This window comes from Acomys minous (assembly GCF_964271855.1).
Source record: "Acomys minous genome assembly, chromosome: 19".
Classification (NCBI taxonomy): domain Eukaryota; kingdom Metazoa; phylum Chordata; class Mammalia; order Rodentia; family Muridae; genus Acomys; species Acomys minous.
In genome coordinates, this window is record NC_140499.1 from 62,946,802 (window position 1) to 62,967,141 (window position 20,340).

General features: G+C 46.7%; 1 protein-coding gene across 1 annotated transcript; it reads right to left on the reverse strand.

Moving 5' to 3' along the window:
• Positions 1–13,185: 13,185 nt before the first annotated feature.
• S100A9 (S100 calcium binding protein A9) lies at positions 13,186–16,076 on the reverse strand. Its single transcript, XM_084768828.1, has 3 exons — positions 15,979–16,076; positions 15,269–15,430; positions 13,186–13,419 (listed from the first exon to the last, which is right to left on the reverse strand). Exons 1-3 carry the CDS (start codon positions 16,027–16,029, stop codon positions 13,228–13,230), a joined length of 405 nt encoding a protein of 134 aa, XP_084624954.1. The 5' UTR covers positions 16,030–16,076; the 3' UTR covers positions 13,186–13,227.
• Positions 16,077–20,340: the final 4,264 nt, after the last annotated feature.

The following is a 20,340-nucleotide window of genomic DNA, read 5'->3' on the forward strand; positions in this document are numbered from 1 at the left end:
TGTATGCATGCATGTATGTGTGTATGCATGTGTGTATGTATGTATGTATGTGTGTATGTATGTATGCATGTATGTGTGTGTGTATGTATGTATGTATGTGTGTATGCATGCATGTATGTGTGTATGCATGCGTGTATGTATGTATGTATGTGTGTATGTATGTATGCATGTATGTGTGTGTATGTATGTATGTATGTGTGTATGCATGCATGTATGTGTGTATGCATGTGTGTATGTATGTATGTATGTGTGTATGTATGTATGCATGTATGTGTGTATGCATGTGTGTATGTATGTATGTATGTGTGTATGTATGTATGTATGTGTGTATGCATGCATGTATGTGTGTATGCATGTGTGTATGTATGTATGTATGTGTGTATGTATGTATGCATGTATGTGTGTGTGTATGTATGTATGTATGTGTGTATGCATGCATGTATGTGTGTATGCATGTGTGTATGTATGTATGTGTGTATGTATGTATGCATGTATGTGTGTATGTATGTATGTATGTATGTGTGTATGCATGCATGTATGTGTGTATGCATGTGTGTATGTATGTATGTATGTGTGTATGTATGTATGCATGTATGTGTGTATGCATGTGTGTATGTATGTATGTATGTGTGTATGTATGTATGTATGTGTGTATGCATGCATGTATGTGTGTATGCATGTGTGTATGTATGTATGTATGTGTGTATGTATGTATGCATGTATGTGTGTGTGTATGTATGTATGTATGTATATATGTGTGTATGTATGTATGTGTGTGTATGTATGTATGTACATATATATGTATATACACACATATATGTGTACATACATACACACACATATACATATTTTGGTGGGGTGCCTGTCACACTCAGGTAGTTCATATTGTTTGGGATTTTTGAATCCAGAGGCATCAGTGTGAAATGATCTGAATTGGAAAAGCATCATATGGCTGCCTGAAACGTCCTTCTAGGAGCACAAGCCAACAGATGACTTCGCTCTGCCGTATGTGTCCTCATACCTGGAACAGTCGCATGTGCCCTGGGAAAGCAGTATTCAACCTGCCATTGGCTCTCGTGGAGATAGTTAGGCTACCAAGTCATCTATTTAGGACCACCAAGACTGGCTGAACCCAGGGGTGACAGATATCCGAACACTCTGGTTCTTTGCTGCAGATTAGGGTCACGGTTGGTTACTGCAACGCCCCCTGCTGTGCATGGGTAAAGCTTCTCAGGTGTTGCTGAGAAACCGTAGAAGCTGGGAAGCAGGCCCACAATTGGCCACAAACGATGGGGCTGCCTGCAGGGCCCACTCGGGCTTCCTGTAGTAGTTGCCTACGTGGATAGATGGGGTTTTTGAAGGGGGTCCTTGCTCCAACTCACTCATCCTGTCTGCTGTAGGCTCTTCTTGGTCTAGTGGGTTGTGTTCTGGTTTTGTATCCACAATTATTCATTGAGAGCTCCATCAGTCCAGGTGTAATGCGGATCTGAGAGGTAAACACCTTGGTTGTCAGATCTAGAGAAGTCAGACAGAATTGACTTCCTTTGCTCTGGATTGAGGGACTGGTCGCCACATCGTTTTGTCTGACCCAGGCGTCCCGTTGTCCTTGGCATATAAAACCCAAGGGGTTCTTCTGGGGAATTCTCAGTTCCTGTGCGTCACGGGGCAGAGGTAGATGAAACTCCATCTGCGCTGGTGGCTGTGAGGGACGGACTGCCTTGCCACGAATTCCAGTTTCCTGGTGTCTGTTCAGGCTTTGCTTAAACCCGTGTGAGTGTCCTGTCTCACCGGCCTCCTGTAAGTGGCAAAGCAGCCAGAGCCTCAGAGATGCCCAACAAATGTCCAGCTCCAAGCTAGTCCCAACGACTTCCCCATGGCTCCTTAGTGACAGGCGTGTACCTGGGTAAGCATGCCTGCCCCCAGGAGGGAGCCGTGCAGCTCCTCGGCTGACTCACGTCAGCACCTTGCTCTGCTTCATCGCGGTGACGTCAGAGTTGTTGCTGGGAAAAGGCGTAAGGACCCCTTCAGTTCTAGAGTCTCAGAGGGCGGCCATTGGTGCCAGTTTGTTCTCGGGGCTTGGCATGGGGCTTTTCACACAGTGACGTTGACTATAGAATTCCTTTGCTTAAGTCAATTTTATTTGCAGTTTAAAAGTATTTCAGAGCTCCGTGCAATTACGTATCCACATTTTCTGACCTGCAGACAGATACCTTAAGTAGATACTTAAAAAAAAAAAAATCAAAACTAGGTATGTGCAAAGTGCCAAGAATTATGTATGCTTTGTAATTCACTAAGTGTAATTTATTAGAACATATTCTAAGGATTTTGAATAGGCAGTCGGAAGAATTTATATTTCTTACTTACACATCAACTACATACACATCTAAAATAAAATCTGCTTGAGCTGTAAACCAGGGCCTGAGAGTTTGTTATATATTTCCAGTGGACAAGAGAGCAATGACTCAAGGCTGTCTAGGAGGACAGGGTTTTTTTGTTTTTGTTTTTGTTTTGTTTTGTTTTTTTAAGTAATTGACTGTATTAAGATAAAGACTGGGGGGGGGGAAACAAAGGTTGGACCTGACCGAAGAATGTCTATGTCTTACAAAAATCATATTTTAAAAAGGCTGAGAAAGTATGGTTCTCTGAAGTAAAAAGCTTAGCCTGATTTTAGGGAGTTTTAAAACAGCAAAGGTTTTGGAGACAGGTGATTTTGACACTTGGAAGAGTTGTTTCACTTCTCTAAACTCATTCCTCATTGCAAAACAGACACCTGACCATCCTCAGCCCCATGGCCGCTTCAAGGCGGTTTTGCAAGGTGGTGTCTGGTGTGTTGTAATTGCCCCAAACCTCTTCTTGACAAATGGGGACTCTTGAAGACTTATACAAAAATTGAGAAGGCGCCACAGACAGTTCTCACACAACAAAGCTTGGGTTCTTATATATTACAGGTGTCAACACCAACCACTGATAACACTATTTTAAACATTCCTCACTCAGATTTTGTTAGTTTTCAGCTGAAGTCTCTGCCCTTCTAGGCTTATAGGTTCGCTCTGAGTGCTCTCGATCCCATCATTGCTTTTTTTTTTTTTTTTAAATTACAGTAAACCGCCCTGCAAGGGCCTCGCCTTGCCCCTTACTTCCCAGCAGTGAGACTTGCTGTCTTGGCCTTTGATAGACAGCAAGGGTGAGGCTCAGCATGGAAGCTGGGTCCAGGCCCATGTCTGAGAACTTCGGGGGAAGTTGGGTGTAGGTGAGTGGCAATGCACGAGGCTTCCGACTGGCACCAGGTGACATGTGGAATGAGTAAAACCTGGGTAGCGGTTGTTGACTCAGAGGCCCAGGTTGGGAGTTGCTCCTGAGCACCCATCCTTCAGTCACTCCGGAGTGAATTACACGTGTGGCCACCCGAAGCCTTACGGAAACCTCTTTGTCTAGTGCCTTTCACTAATATGTGTGCTTCTTCCCAAAATTCACGTTTGTGTGTTGAGGACTAAGTGCCCTGACTTTGGCTCGTACTTAGATGTCCCATAGATGTCCCAAGGGATTGGGCTTGGAGGCGGCCGCTTTGCAATCACAGGGAGCTGAGAGCCGCAGTCCGTTTCCTGATTAGCACTTCTGGGCTGAAGCAGACCAGCTACCTGCAACGCCATTCGGATCACTGTCAGTGCTAAGTGTTTAATCTCCTGAGCTTCAGGGGCACATTTCAGGCAGGCTTTTTTTTTTGTGGCACACCATAAGCCAAGCTGGCCCGCACAAGAGAGCCTTGGCAGTCAGCCAAAGGATCTGGATTCAGCGGGACAGCTGCCGCAGGCCCCTGCTGTGACGATGCTTGGGCCCCACTGTCATTTTCACTTGGCCAACACAAGAAGCCTTTGCAGTTGAAAGCAAGCAAGCTAGACTTCTGAAGTTGGAGCCGCGATTTGTCACCTTGTCTTAGGCGGCGCTGGGAGAGCAGAAATGCTGCTCCTGTCCTTCCAGAGCTCTGTCTGAGGGAAGGCTTTCTTCACCTTGCCCCACCCCGGTCAGGAAGACAGAAAAGATGCTCCTCTTCCGTGCTTCTAGGCCATCTTGTGTTTGCCACGCAGTCCTCCTTATGCTTTGCCCACAGGCCAGTGCTGAGATTGTCCCCTCGGCTGTCTGTCTCCCCTAAGCCCCTGTTCGATGGAGGGCTTCCTCGATGGTGTAGGTCTAAGTAGTGTTTTGACACGTGGCCAGGCTTGGTGAGCCTCGGCAACAGCTTCCGAACTGCCTCCAAGCCTCTGCTGTGGAGTTCCCAAATCTGCCTTCCATGAAGCAGCCCTGTGATTACCAGACAAAAATCATGTCACCTGCCTGAAACAAAACAAAACAAAACAAAACAAAACACCCCACCAAGTATTTCCCAACGCATTTGAATACATTCATGGAGACAGTCAGTTCTTACTCAGGTCTCATACCAACTGATCTTTCCTTAGCAGGGTCTCACCCGCAAGCCTGCCACTCCTCCTTTATTTTCTCAGCAGGACGCTGAGAAATGGCCTAGGTTATGCATTTCTCATCTCCGTGTGATAGTTTACTTTCCTGGAGATATAAGCTTTAGGAGAGCAGGGGCTTTGTTGATGGCCAGTGTCAATCACAGCACAGCATGTTGTGTTAGTGGCTACTGAGTGACTCTTAGAATGAGTGAGTAACCAATTAATGTTGGTTTCGTTGAATGGAGTCACTATTCTCTGGTAGAAGGAAGGAACAGCTGACACCGAAACCAGGAAAGAAAAATGGTTTTGGTAGTACTGGGGAACGTGAGAGATGGTTAGCAAGTGATTCAACACACAAAAGGTTCTGTAGGCCTTGTTGTGGTGAGGGCTCCTCTCCCTAGGCCTCAGCGATAGCTATGAACTCTCAACTTCTTCCAAGTCTTTTAAGAACAGTCATAATGATGTCTAGTCAAAGGCAGACAGCACATAGTTCAGTGGTCCTATAAGCTGTGATGGACCTAGAAATCCATTGTTCAGTGGGGAGTAACATGGGTAAGACACAAGGCCTTGCTTGTGTGTTTCTGGTGTAAGCAGAATCACTACAGTTCAAGTCATGCAAATGATAGCACACCTGACTACATTCTGCATACAATGCTTGGCAATGTAAACAAATGACTGTGTTACTGGTTTATGTGTTTATTATTACTCATTATTTTAAAATGTGCTCATCCTATTTATACAGATTGCTTACTGAGGGCCTGGAGAGACGGCTCAGGGGTGAAGAGCACTGGTTGTTCTTTCCTAAGACACATGTTTGGCTCCAAGCAACCTCGGGGAGGCTCACAAACATCTGCATTTTCAGTTCTAGGTGTCCTCTTTTGGTGTTCAACAGCACCAAGCACACATGCGGGGAAAATACTCACACACATAAAATAATAAAATAAGAAACTAGAAAAAGATAAAAAAAAATTTACTGAAAAATAACAGTGTTTACCAGTAACAGCCACATGCATTTCATGTTTGGGAAGTTTCTCAATTGCAATTGCAAGATTAGGCCATCGGGAGTGACTGGCCTGTACCCCAGAACTCTGTGTAAGCAAAGAAACAGCCTGTCTTCCTGGTGATAAGTCATCCTGCACACCGACCGGGAGACTAATAAAGGAAAAGCTTTTTACTTAAAGAAAAACAAAACAAAACAAAACAAACAAACTCCTGGCTGACTGTGGCTAATGCCCAAGGAAGAGCCAGTCTTGAACAGAAGACTTTTGTTACTTACACTTTAGCCTTATGCATTTAACATGCACTGTCATCCTTAAGGATCCATTAGGTCCCAGCCCCATGTTACAATTTAAACAGGTACAGGAGACTGCAAGTCTAGCCAGTTGGGAAGATGGGAAATTTACACAGGACAGCTGTTGAAGAATTATTTCTTAAAATGGGAGGGAGGGAGGAATGGGAGGATACAAGGGATGGGATAACCACTGAAATGTAATATGAATAAATTCATTTAAAAAGACATTAAAAAAAGAATTATTTCTTAAGGGCACCAGTGTTTTGTTTTGTTTTTTTTATATTTGTTACACAGGGTCGTCTTACCCCCTGGCAGAATTATACTTTTCCTGATAAGAGTGCAGGGAACTTAACGGCAGAGCAGGACTTGGTGGTTGTTGTGACCCCGTGCTTCCCCTTGAGCCGCCTGTCAGAGATGTGTTCTTTGGGGAAGGGCCTAATGGCTGGTCCATCCTGGTGAACAAACATTTGCATCCTAGCTTTGCAAATTTTGCTTAGCTCTAGCAGGCCTGGCAGGCGTACTATTTATCTTTGGGGTATTTTGGAGGCAGCACTCTCTTAGTTACATTCCACATTGTGTGATTTAATGCCTCCTAAGCAAATCTATTGGTAGATCTTTTATAACATCAATTATATTACCTTGAATTTCTTCTAAATCAAACACACTATATGATGCTTGCACAATAGCAAATCATCCAAAACTTTTAAGTGACACATAACTGTATTTCCTGCTAGTGATTTGCCCCTTTCTATATTATCAGGAGACTTGGCAGCTAAATACCATGCTTGAAGTTGTTCATAGTTACATATAATCTTGATTACTTTGCAAAGACCCCCACACCAGCACTCAAATTTTATAGGGTTGCATCTCACTAGGGAGCATAGGAGGTTAAAAAAAAAAAAGCAATGGGTGTGAAAGTGCTCCAAGAAAAATAAGAGAAGATAAAAGGAAAAAGAGAGGTGCAATTCGAGGAGGAGGAGGAGGAGGAACAAGAGGAGCAAGAGGAAAAGGAGGATGGGGCGGGGGAAGAAGGAGGAGGAGGAGGAGGAAGAGGAGGGGAAGAGTCGTACAGTAAGGGGGGGCTTCCCTAGGCTGTAGGCCATGGGGATCCTGCACCCTTGCTGTGCCTGCTGCCTGTGCAGCCCAGTTCTCTGAGCCCCACTCTAAGGTCTGCACCTGCTATTTCCAGTTATGAAGACAAACACTGGAGAACTCACAAAAGAAAGAGAAAACCTGTGAGAGCCTGTGGTTTCTCCCGTGGGCCCCATTTCACGGTCTCTTGAGGACATTATCTCCAACAGGGCCAGGAAGCCTACCTGTTCTTGGGACCAACATGCAAGAAACTTGAGCAACAATTGCATCATTCCTGCTATTGCCTTGGCAAATGGAATGTCAAAATTCATAGCAGAGTGTTTTCTCTGTGTAATGTAAATTTTAGGCAACTCTGGGAGGTGGGGAGAGCAAGGCTCTGAGGTTGGGTTCTGGGGTTGTGTAAGACTGCCTCACTGGACTGCTAAAAGCAGAGGCCTCTTCCTAGCAAGGTCTTGGCATTACTAATCCAGTGTATTAAACTTAGGGGTTACACTCTGGGCCTAAGCCAGGTCTAGCCACCCACCCTTGTTAAAGTCAACCAAGAGGGTCGACTTGCTGTCGGAAAGCAGAAAGAAGAGATTTGTTCGATGTGGCCACTGTTGAAAGGGGGAGGAGGTGCTCTGGTGAACACCCACGTCCATCTTCTGGGGCCCTGAAGTGAGATTAAAATGTGAAGGGCCAAAAAGGTGTACATCGCAGTGGCACAGGGCGAGACGTGGTCCCAGCCTGGGCTTCAGCCTTACCCTGTGAGGCAGTCTGCCAAGGTGCAGAACTGTGCAAAATCTCTTTCAAAAGTTCCCCTGTGGCCGAGACCTTTGGGGATGGGGTTACTGGGAAATTTCCCGCGGCTGTGTTTCAGTAGTCTGACTGAGAGGTGCGTCTCTCTTCACAATATCTTCCTTGCTGTCAGGCTCATTACAATAGGGGCTTCAGGTTGCTCTGTTTAGTCGAGGGACATTTTACATCCTGACCAAACAGGTGCTTTAGGCATGACAGCAGGTCTATTAAACTCTCAACTGGACAGTGGAACTGTTGCCACAGCCTCCTAATGGGATATGTACCTGTGGCCCCTTTTCACCCTTAGGCTACTCCATAAACCTCAGATTGACGTGTACAAAGCACAAATGTGATAGAATTTCCTTTCCCTGACCCTTTGCTGCCCCGTCCTGTGCTCTCCCAAGTGAAGAGCGATTGTCCTGTTTGTGACTCTCTCTCACCTCTCCTGCTTCTATGTCCGTGTTCCTCACTCCCACACAGCCCTGTGCCTGCCATGACCTGGCGTGTGTGTGTGTGCGTGTGTGTGTGTGTGTGTGTGTGTGTGTGTGCGCGTGTGTGTGTGTGTGCGTGCACGTGCGTGTGCGTGTGTGCATGTGTGTGTGTGTGTGTGTCCTGAGGTTTCTACAGCTCTTAGCTTCAGTGCATTTTGGTTCTCACTTCTCCTCGCTAGGCTTGGTGGCTTTCATGTATAAATCCTAGTGCTCAGAAAGCTAACACAGGAGGACCTCTGCTAGTCTGAGGGTGGGCGTTGTTTTGTTTTAAAGAAAGAAGTTAGGGAAAGGGACAAGAAAAAAATGAAAAACAGAAGGAACCAAACAATCCTCAGATACATTCAGGTGCACTCCACCAGCTAAGACCAACTGTCTCAGGTTACAATTCAGCATTTTAAGGATACTGGTAGGCTTATCAGCCAATTCTGATATTGCAGAAAACCCATCTCTTCTCTGGAGAGAAACCCAGTAGAGGGGTGCCTTTCTAGCCTCAAAATCACACCTGGTATCACAGTCCTTGACTTCCCCTTTCCATATTAGAAAACCTCAACCACTTGTTTGGTCTCTCCTGTGGGCCTTGGAGCCCCTGGCCAAGCCTTGCTCACAGCAGTGGCTCCTCGGAGGATTATGTAGTGTCCCTCATTCAGTGAGTGTCCAACAAAGCTATGGCTTTGTGTTGAAGACAGTAACACCCGTGTTAATACATCTAGATCTGAGAGGAACCCGTTCCCTTTGTTAAACAGATCAGTTTTTTTCCTAATGGGAACGAGGGGCTAAATCACCATGACTGCCTCTGCTCAGCTGTGTCTAACCTATGGGACTCTGCAAAACTGAATTGCTCTGAGCTACTTGCCTGCATTCTAGGGTGGTCACCTGCTCTCAGAGTTCACAGAGACCCGAGGCAAGGAGAAGCACTCTTGACACCTAGGACTGTCCTCCAGGCGCCAAGTCTCTAGGTCGTTGGCGTAGCCCCAAAGCTGCCCCTCCTAGCCACTTGCCCCAGTGGCTCTGCTTGTTTGTGGGTGAGCCTCTCCCTCCAGCTTCACACGGCTCTGGACTCTTCCTGTCTTTCTTGTTTAGCCAACACCAAGACTTTGTTCAGTGAAGGGGACGCTAGGGGTGTGGAGCAGATCACTAATAGTTTCTCGCTTTCAGGAACTCAGTCAGACTTGCCTATTTGGGCTTATGCATTGGGCTCCTCTAGTCTAATAGGCTGATGTACACCACCAAAGAGGGTTCGTTGTACTGACTTGCATGATAGGACACTGAGTAGACAAAACCACTATCTTCATATTAGAGAGGCCGAGAAACACGTAGCTACTTAGCCCAAGTGGTAGAAGGCCCAGGAGTTCCAGTTTGATGCTGAAGGCCTGAACAGTCCTTGAACGAATCCCCGCTGAAAGGCTGAGTAAGCTGATGTCTAATAGCTATGGGTGACTGCACAGGTGCTTGAACTCCTTCCTCCTCTAACTCCTCTCTATCGGAGATGATGCCGCCTACATTCAGGCTGGGACTTTCCCTCCAAGTTATTTCCTTACATGCCAATCCTCTCTGGAAACTCTCCAACAGACACACTGAGAGGTGTCCTTCACCACTCCTAGACAGTTACAAGGCCAGTGCAACTGACAAGGAGGGGAGAATAGTTGCAAAGTAAGGGACGGGTGTGGGTTTCCTAGGGGTCACCTAAGGAGAGGGGTACGAGTGAGTGCATGGGTGGAGGGGAGGACCAACAGGGATGGTTGGGAGAGTGGCCAGAAGTAACTCCTGGCAGGCACAAGAAGACAACTTGGGCTTAGTGTAGTGGGTGTTCTGGTCAACCATGTTGGTTGGTTCATGTTGGTTCAACCAGGGATGCTGGAGGGAGGGAAACACTCAAGGGTGAGGGTAGAGCAGGTTACAGTAATAATGACTTAAAACTGGTTTTCACAACGAGATCTCTTCAAATGTCAACTTCCGGTGCATGTGCCATTAAAGTAGAACTGGGCCAATGGAACAAAACTGTGGGAGCGTGGAGTTTAATATTCCTGTGAGCCTGCTGTGCTGCCTCCTAGTTTCATGTTCAAATAGCAGGATGACCATCCAGAAGATTTCCACTTGTGGGTTTTGAATCCCACTCTTCTTGGTCCTCTCTCTCATGCCTTCCTCCGAGGAAACAGCATGGAACATGAGCATTCATTAGTTGATGTTTTTTTGGGAACCTAATTTGCTCATGCCCTGGTTATATGTGTTGGAAATGAAGCTGAGAGTAAGACAGAGGCGTGGACTCTGTGACTCACGGTGGGAGACAGAGCCCCAGGTGTGTCTATAGCCCATTGGGGTGAGCAGTGGTGGCAGAGAGGTAAGGAACACTGTCTGCTCTGTCCTCCCCAAGTCTCCCAGCTCTCCCGCCTTTTCTCTTTCCTCACAGCAGGGGTTAGAAGGCTGTCTGGAGGTGAATGGCCCCAGATGTCATCTCCCACAAACCAGGCACTGGAGGGATGTTGAAGGCTTCTAAAATTGGTTACTCAGGTTTCCAGCTTAAGAGTTAGTTCTTGGGCCCCTCAATCCTTCAACCCGCATACACTTGTAGGGCAGAGGGCTGCTTTAGGCAGACAGGGAGCAGGAGAAGAGTAGAAATCTGACCTTGGCAGATTTGCTGCTTCCTGCTTAGCCTTGGAGATAGACTGGGAGACCCTAGGCAGAGAAAATGGTGGAATTTGGGTTTCTTTCCCACTATTTTGGTCACCTCTATCACTATATGACTTTAGAGCAGGCTCTCTTTTTCTCTGTGCTTTGGGGGAATTGATGATTGGCAATCTTCATCTAGAAATCTCCACCCTGCTGAGGACATGGGTGTGTGTTTAGAGGTCCTTGGTTTAGGATCTGACCCGTCGCCGCTATCTGTAACCTGAGCAGGGATTCTATGGTTAGAGGTCAGGGATATGAAAGCAGAGCTATAGCTGGTATGCCTGGACAGACAAGGATATTCTGAACAGACACCTGTGCCCTTTGCATTGGTTAGCAGATTGTTTAAACAATGCACCGTTCCCCCTCCTCCAAATTTGGAATTCTTTCAGGAATTTCATGAGGCAGGAAGAAAAAAAAATTCCTGGTGCCAGTCAGAGAAGGAACTTGTCTTATGGAGAGAAAAAAAAGTTTCACAGAGTGCTGGTAACTAGTCAAGTGCCCTTGCCAGAGAGATTGGAGCCAGGCAGTGATGGGCGGGGCCACAGCCCAACTAGGAACAGCAGGTGTGCAAAACTGGCCCTGTGCTTAAATCTGTTCACATCAGCCCTGAAGAGGGACCCCCCTCTGGGAGGGATTATATCTCTTTGTCCTTCTCTTCCATGTTGTAATACTGAAAAAGAAAACCATTTTTGGGCTTTTCCACTATGAATTTGCCTCTTATAAATTACTTTATTGGGATGGATGGTAGAACATGGCTTCTTAGGCTCTGCACTGAGAAGAGGGTCAGAGAGGCACTGACCCTGACTCTGGTAACAAAGCAGCATGGGTGTCCCTTAGAAGGGAATGCAAAGAGTGCCTTGGTAGGGACAGTGACAGCAGCAGCCTTGAGGGAGGTGGAACAGGACCCACAGAGTGGAGCAAATGTCCCTGCTGCTGAGCTCTACTGACTTGGGACTGGGAGAGCCTCTTCCACTCTGTGGAGACCATCTGGTTCCTGAAATTTACAGTTTCAATCCTCAGGCTCCAGACTTTCTGTGAACCAAGTCCAAGCCGCCCCAGGGAATTTGAAGTGCTGAGCCAGGATGGGAAATTATCCCCATTTCTAGGCAAGTGAATGTTTTCACTCTGCCATCCAGCTTCAGCCAGGGCAGACGTGGGCGTAACTGCTGCTCCCATGCACGCGAGGACCACGGGGACCCATCAGCACACACGGTTAGGATTCTGAGTCTATTGGGAGGGTTGCCTGCTCTCTTGGATCCAGAGAAGAGAGTTTGTACATGCTCATTTTTTTATATATTCTTACTCAGCATACATCCCAAGACATGGAACAGTTTGAGAGAGGGGGGGGGGAGAGAAAGGGGGGTGGGAGAGAGAGAGAGAGAGAGAGAGAGGTCATGAACAGAGAACATAGCAATAAGTGAAAGAGGACCAGGCCATGCCAAAGTAGGAAGGTGTCTAGGGAAGGAGTCTGTTGTTATTTGTTTAGAAATATGGCCTAATAAATGTTTATTATTAGGATAATATTATGATGGCAGTATTCTCTAACCCACTATCAGGCAATGAAAACCTGTTATATTTTGAAATAGCCTTGGTTCACCTGGGGCAGGTCAGATATTAATCTCCTAAACTACCTCCCATATTGGGGCAAGTATCCCATACCCTGCCCCAATCCCATGCCATCTGCTTCTAATAATTTCTATCAAGCTACTTCCCATCCATAATCCCAAATACTTGCTAATGTTCATCATTTGGGCCAAATGCTCCATCCACGCCAGCCATGAGGAGGAGGCTTCTCCACCTCACCCATGGTGGCGGTCTCCTTCCTCTTCTTCTCCTTTTCCTCTCGCTCTCCCCCAGATCTTCTTCCACTCTCTGACTGCTTCCTTTCCCAAGAACCTCTCCATCCCACCAGCCTGGGGAACGTTAGCCATGCCTATCCCCTTTGCCCTGCCAGGGTGTGTTGGCTTTTTATTGGTCAAACAGGAATACCTTCTTAGGCAAGGTTACAAACATTCTGGGGTACGTGAGTCTGCTCATTTGGGCAGCAGCCAGACAAAACCCCAATAGGGACCACATGTTTTTGTTTTCTGCAGTGACAAGGACCATGCTGACAGGCTGGACAGGCAGACTGTGATCTGAGTGGTGAGGCCTAATGTCGAGGACAGACATGTGACGAGGGAGGTAAGCCTCAGGGGCTCAGTGTGGACACAGGTTTCTGGCTCTTGTTGTCATGACTGAACGGAAGGCTTGAGCTTCAGAACAGGTCAGGCTGGTTAGCACTCAGACCCTGGAAAGGACAAGGGTGAAAGGAGGCAGCAACAATACGCAGATCACGGGAATGGATGAAGACTTTATTTTATTTTATTTGTCATTTCCCAGACCCACAACCAAGGCTGTTCGGTAAGACATTCCCTCTACTGTTGGTTGGACAGAGGCCACGTGGCTGGCTTCTTAATTACTTCCCAAAGCCTGTACCGTGGCTGTGGCCCTGCCCACGTGGGTGTTTCTCATCATGCAGCTTCTCGTGGGTGGCAAAGATCAACTTTGCTATCAGGACAAAGAACTCTTCAAAGCTCAGAGTGCTGTCTTGGTTGGTGTCCAGGTCCTCCAAGATGTCATTGATGAGGGCATCCTTCCTTTTCTCCTTCTGTGGGTGAAACAGAGGAGGCCATCAGGGCTGAGCGCAGGCCGGGAGGACAATGCTGGGGCACAGTGAGCTTGACTAGACGGCAAATGCATAGGACCAGGGGTTGGATTTAAAAACAAAAATGATGTTCTGAGGGCTCATGATGGAGCAGACGTGAAATGTGGGCTAAATGCTTTGTAGTTTGTTCCCCAGACAGCCCTCTGCCTTGGGCACGCAGAATCTGCTTTACAGGAAGTCAGGCAATTAGTAAGTCTAGAAATATCCCTCATTTGTCCTTACAACTACTTTAACAGATGGAAACGGAAACTGGCCTTCTAAAAGGTAGGCAGCTTTTGCAGGTTGTGAGGGCTGGGGCAGAGGAGAGGAGCTGTAAATCTGGATCTGACATCCTCCCAGAGGGCTGTGCACCCCTCCCTCTCTCAGCCTCTCTCTCAGTCATCTCCCGCCACAGATCGTTGCTTGGAGGTAACTAGTGTTAGAGCTTGCTCAGGCTACTCGCTGGGGAGGCATGTAGGAAGCCAGGAAGCACGGGATCTTAAAGTGGGGAGCATGGTTTGCTCTGCTGACCCCAAAGGGTATGTATGATAAAGTGTGGCAGGGGACTCGGATAAAGTGGAAAGATCAAGATGTCGCAGCTGATACAGCATCTAGCTGCAAGTTTTCTGGTGGCCTCCTGGGACGCCTTGGCTAAGCAAGGCACCTTCCCACAGCCTGAGTAGTTCCTGTTTGAGCTCTGCATTTCCGGTGGCTCACCATCACTCCGCTTCTGGCAGAGGATGTCAGGATAGGAGGCAGAACCCATGGAGGGACCACAGAGAAGAGACCCACCAACACAGCTTCCGTGCATCCTCTGTCTACCATGAGTCAGTGCCTTGCTTGCCTGAAATGCTCACTTATGGGAAGGTATCTGTATCCCTAATACCTCCCACATGACAATTCTCCAACTACCCTTGGTCCCAAGGTAGGCAGGGAACCATCGCACAGATGCTGGCCATAATAGGCACAGTTTCTCATGCCCTTGGGGAAAAACTATACAAAAAACAAAGGTTCTCTCTCCCTCCCTCCCTCCCTCTCTCTCTCTCTCTCTCTCCTCTCTCTCTCTCTCTCTCCCTCTCTCTCTCCCCTTTAGTCCATTTGCCCCCAACCCCATGTTTATCTCTCCTATTTTTATACTCTATGCTATTTTAAAATATATACATGTTATATAACATAAAATATATACTTAAAATATTTTAAACTATAATCCCATCTCATGTAAAGGCTGGTTCATGGCCTTCATCATCTTGAAGGTCTTTCTTCGTAAAGCCCATTCTGAAGGGTAATTGGTCTCAACCTCCTTCTTTCGGAACCAACTGAACGTGCTATCTCATTGTTTTAAGACTCCATGAGTCCTTTATCAGAATTAGGTCTCAGCTAATATGTTACTCCCTCAAAGGAGGAGATCTCTCTACTTAATTATTTAATGAATCTATTATTATTATTATTATTATTATTATTATTATTATTATTATTATTAATTTGTCATAGCCGCTCACCTACGCTGGCCCCAGCACAGACTACACACAGGACTCACCACACTTCCCTGCAGACTCCCAGGCCAGTGGATTTGCCTGTGTCCTTAAGGTCACGTGTCACCATCATGGAGATAATGGGTTCCTAGGTCATCTCTACGTCCTTCTGCCCAAGACAGGGCACCACACACTGCAGGTGCTCAGATGAACAACCTCCTGCCTTATGTCTAACTTTGAGCACCTCTGGTGACAGAAGCCCACGGCCCCTGGTGGAAGGTGCTGGGACTTGTCTCCCCGACTGCCACAGAAGGCAGCCTCCTTCACCAGCCCAGCCTCACCTTCAACAAGGTTCCCAACTCATTTTTCACCATCTCTTTGAATTCCTTCTTGGTCAGGGTATCTGGGTGTCCTTCCTTCGTAGAGTACTTATGGAAGGTGTCGATGATGGTGTTTATGCTGCTCTCCATCAGGGATATTTTGGTGGCCATCTTCTTGTTCCTCTTTGAAAACATGGGAAACAAAGGGTTACAGATAAAAGAATGGGATGCCAAATGTTCCTGACCTAGTCTCTGGCCACTGTCAGGCAGGAAAGGGAAGGGAAACACAAAATAAAAAGAACAGGCAGGGTGCTGCTTAATGGGGAGACAGCTCTGTCTCTCCATTTCTCTGTCTCTCTGTCTCTCTCTGTCTCTGTCTCTCTGTCTCTGTATCTCCAACTCTCTCTCTCTCTCTCTCTCTCTCTCTCTCTCTCTCTCTCTCTCTTTCTCTCACATGCATATACAAACATACATTCACACAAACTCACACACACACACACACACACACACACACACACACACACACACACACAGTTTTGGCTATGTCTGGAATATAAAAAAAGCAAAATGTTTTATAGTACAGCACTCTTAGAAAAAGTGAATAAAGATATAAAAGGGACAGCATTGACCACAGAGAGCTTCTAGAGGAAGACTGGGAAGGCAGTTGGTTAGGGAGGGAAAGAAAGATCCAGCAAGCAGGCTCCTCTCCAGGGAAGATGAGGCTGACTTACCAAAGCTAAAAGAATCAAAGCCGTTTGGCAAGAGCAGCGCAAGCCCAGCATTTATAGGCAGCCCCTTGCTGGTGACATGGTCATCCCTGGGAAAGATTGCCTCACAGATGAGCAGTGTGGTAAGCCTGCCCGGGAGGGAGCTGGGGTGGAGCAGGAAATGTTCACACAGGTTTTTTTTTTTGCTTTTTTTTTTTTTTTGTGAAATTCCCCGCCCAGGGCTTGGAGCTTCTTTGGGCGGAAACTGGTTAGTTGTCTCATCTCTCTTCCATCCGACAACCCCCTGCCATCCCCCCGCCCACCCGCATCTTAAGCAACACAGCTTGCCTGCCACATCCTATACCCTTTATTTCCTTGTCCCGATTTGTAATATACAGAGGATGTCAGAGGACCCATAATGGCCGTCTCATTCTGTCGTTGTCCCCTGAGTTTATGGTCTGAGCCTTCTCTTGTGTTCTCTTGGTTCCCTTGGGAGGGACGAGGGGTTGGAATTAGTGTCTGGAAGTTCCTCCAAGGTGACAGCTCTCTCCACGGTGTGCAGAGGAACGTGAGGTTCAGAAGGAGACCTGAGCAAGACCACTCAGCTGGCACGTGACCCAGCAGGGGCAGAACCCAGACAGCCCTAGTTTAAGGGCATTTCCTACCTCGTCCCCTCTTGCACCTGGGTGGGCGCTATCTCCAGCACAAACGCAGCTGCAGCCGCTCTCGGCCTCACTCTTCCTAATCTTGTTCCCATCTGTGGTTTATGCCCCCTAGGAACCTATGTCCTAAAAGATAGCAGATTTAAAAGATAATTATAATTAAAGCAGTGAGCCTCGTTTTAACATTTCACATATGCATGTAATGTACTTTGATCAAAAACCTTCCCTCTATTTTCTTTTCTCGTCCCTCTTTCTCTAATCCCGTTTCCTCCTTCTACCTTCTCCTTTCACGTTCTCTTCTGGGGGTCGGGATAATAGTTAATTATTTCACCCTTTAGGCCACGCATCAGAGCGAAGTTTGTTCGGAGTCTGCAGTGGCAGCAGGCTGGGCAGCGTCAAGGTCCCATCCGCAGCTCTCGCTCTGAGCTCACGTTCTGGTCCCCTCACCCTTCACCCTCACACGTGAGAGAGGACACGCAATGCTTGGCTTGTGGATCTGGTTTATTTTGTTTAACATGATAATCTCTAGACCCATTCTTCTTCTTCTTTTTTCCCCCAGATGATACAATTTGTTCTTCTTTATGGCCGAGTAATACTTTCTTATGTGTGTATACCACGTTCTCACTATTCGTTAATTTATTGTTGGGCACCCAGGCTGTCTTGGTTATTGTGAGTAGTTAGACAACAAACATGGATATGTGGGTCTGTCTGTTCCATGATGACTTGTGTTCCTTTGGTTGTATACGCAGAATAGTGAGGCTGCGCTTTAATGGTAGCTTTACAGAGACCCTCCTGATTTCCACAGCGACTGGATTAAGTTCCCAACAAGCTCCTTTTTTTCATAGTCATGCCATCACTTTTTCCTTCGTTCCTTTGTTCCTTCCTTCCTCCTCCTCCTTCTCCTTCTTCTTCTTCTCTCTGTCTCTCTGTCTGTCTCTGTCTCTCTCTGTCTGTCTCTGTCTCTCTCTGTCTGTCTCTGTCTCGTTCTGTCTGTCTCTCTCTGTCTCTCTCTGTCTCTCTCTCTCTCTCTCTCTCTCTCTCTCTCTCTGTGTCTCTGTCTCTGTCTCTGTCTCTCTCTCTCTGTCCCTTCCTTCTATATGCTGTAGTTCTGGTTGGCCTTAAGCTTACAGACTCAGCCCGGCCTCTGCCATCAGAGTGCCTGGATTAAAAGCACGTGCTACCATGTCTGCCTGTTGCTTGTTTTGTTCATGGTACCAATGGTTATTGGAGTGAGATGCAATTAAGAGTTTTGATTTGCATTTCTAAAATGGCCAACAATATTGAATATGTGTCTTACATTTATTGGCTGTTCATACTTGCTCATCTGTAAAAATGCCTGGTCAGTGAAATTGCCCCCTGTCGAATTCTGACTGGACTGTCAGTTCTTTTGATAGCCAATTGCTCCCCTTTTCTGTATATCCCTTGTGAGATGAGTAGCTGGCAAACCTTTTCTTTCATATGTAGGCTGCTGTTTCACTGCTGTTTCCTTGGCTATTCAGGAGCATATCAAGTCTATGTAATTTAATTGATCCTGTTTCCTCAGCCATTGGCATTCTATTACCTCAAGGAAGTCAGTCAGTGTTGGGCTGATATTTGAAAACTGTTAACGAGAGGCTTGTTTGAGAAAGGTCTCCCATAGCCCAGGCTGGGCTTCAGGCTGCTATGTGGCTGAGGATGGTCTTGGATCGGACCCTCCCGACTCTGCATCCAGTTCTGTCTTACAGGCGTGTGCCGCTCCACTCAGCTCGTGTGCACTGGGGAGAAGGCTGCGAATGCCAGGCAAGCATTCTACCAGGTGAACCACAGCCCGGCTCGGTGCAGTCACACGCCTGTGCTGCACAGTTCTTGAGGTGCTGCTGGGTGAAAGGCTGCCATCTGCCCCCAGTGTTCGGGTGCTGCTCTTTGTTGAGAGTCAGTCAGACGGCAGCAGCCATGTGCACTCATCCCTGCATCCTCAGCTTTTTAGTTTGATATTATTTACTTTTTTTTTTTATTAGTGTGTGATTAAGTTTTATTTTCAAGCGTAAATTGACTTTGTAATCCTCTCCTCTCTCCTCCCTACCCCTTGTGCTCCCTGTGCTTTCTGCCGTCAGTAGCCTCCTGTTCACGTTCCTGTCACATGCATCCTGTAACCTTTCTCCAGTTCCTCACCACGCTTTTCCCCTTTCAGGGTACCTTTTCCAGCTTCTAGGCCCAGACCCTAATTCATAGCCTCATCTGTACGTTTATATGTATATCTATCCACCCTACATATAGGAACATGAAAAGCTAGACTCTGCATTGTGTGTATGTACCACATTTTCATCATCCTCTCGTTGGTAAAGGATCTAGGCTGTTTCTATTTCCTTGCTGTTGTGGCTGGAGCAGGACGCATGGTTGTGCAGGTGTCTCTGTGTAGGATATGGACTTCTTTGGGCAAATGCCCAGGAGTGGCCCTGCTGGGTCATGTGATAGTGCTGTTTTGACTTTTGAGAAACCTGCAGGATGGTTTCCATATTGACTGCACCAGTTCACAGTCCCCCCAACAGTGACTGTACGCTGTCTTGTCATTGTAGCTCTGTAGCATATGTTGAGGTCAGGTGTTAAGATCTCCACTAGTGTGCTTTGAGCTCATGACTGCTCTGGCTGTGGTCTCTTGTGTCCACATAAAAATTTGGATAATTTTTTTCTAGTTATGTAAAGAATGTCATTGGGTATTTGATGGGAATTACATTGAATTTGTAAATTTCTTTTGTTAATATAACCATATTCATAATTTAATTGTACCAATCCAGGAACATTGAATTTCTTTTCATTGTTTAGCTTTCTTTCTCTCTCTCTTTCTTTCTTTCCTTTCTTTCTTTCGTTCTTTCTTTCTTTTTCTTTCCGGTATACTGAGTGTGTTGTTTTTCCTAATTTCATTCTCAGAAAGTTGACAAGTGGTACACATAGAGAAGCTACTGCCTTTTATATGATAAATTTGTACATTGCATATCTTACAGCGTCACAGGAAGTGTGTATCAGCTCTAAAAGCTTTCTAGTGGAGGACCGAATGTGTGTGTGTGTGTGTGTGTGCAAGTGTGTGTGTGTGTGTGTGTGTGTGTGCTAGCACATGTATGTATGTGTGCTGGTGTGTGCACGTGTGTATGTGCTTGTGCTTAAATGTGTGTGTGTGCCTGTGTGTATGTGTATGTTGGCCATAGATTGATGATAAGTGTCTTTCTCTATGGCCCTCCATCTTATGTTTTAAGACCAGCTCTTTTCTGAATCCAGGTAGCTGGGCATCCAGAGAAACTGAGGGCCCGGGGACTGTTTCATGAGGGTATTGGGGAGCTAAGTTCAGGTGTTCAAACTTTCATGGCGAGCACCTTCCCAACTAGGGCATCTCCACAGCCCCATGGACCTTGTGTTCTATTTACGGGGTCTTCTACTGTGTTGGTGCCATGGTGGTCGTGTGGCTACTGCGGTGTGATCTGAAGTTGGATATTATGGTTCCTTCAGCATTGTTCACTCTGCTTAGGTCTCCCATATATCTTGGGGAGAAGGTTGGGGGTGTCAGGAGGATTGGTTTGACTCTTTGGGGTCTTTTGTGCCTCCACGTGCACTTTAGGATTGATGACAGCTGTTACTCTAAAGCTTCTTTGTGGACAGCATGGGTCCTCCCCCTGAATAAATGTTCCTCCTTGTCCACGGAAGCCAAGATGGCATAGCCCAGTGCCTAAGCCCCTTGTACACTTGTACTCCA

Coding starts and splice junctions, on each gene's coding strand:
- S100A9 (XM_084768828.1), bottom strand. CDS start 16,029: ATGCTGGGCTTGCGCTGCTCTTGCCAAACGGCTTTGATTCTTTTAGCT. Junction 15,431..15,978: donor CTTTGATTCTTTTAGCTTTG/GTAAGTCAGCCT, acceptor ATGTTTTCAAAG/AGGAACAAGAAGATGGCCAC. Junction 13,420..15,268: donor AGTTGGGAACCTTGTTGAAG/GTGAGGCTGGGC, acceptor TTTCACCCACAG/AAGGAGAAAAGGAAGGATGC.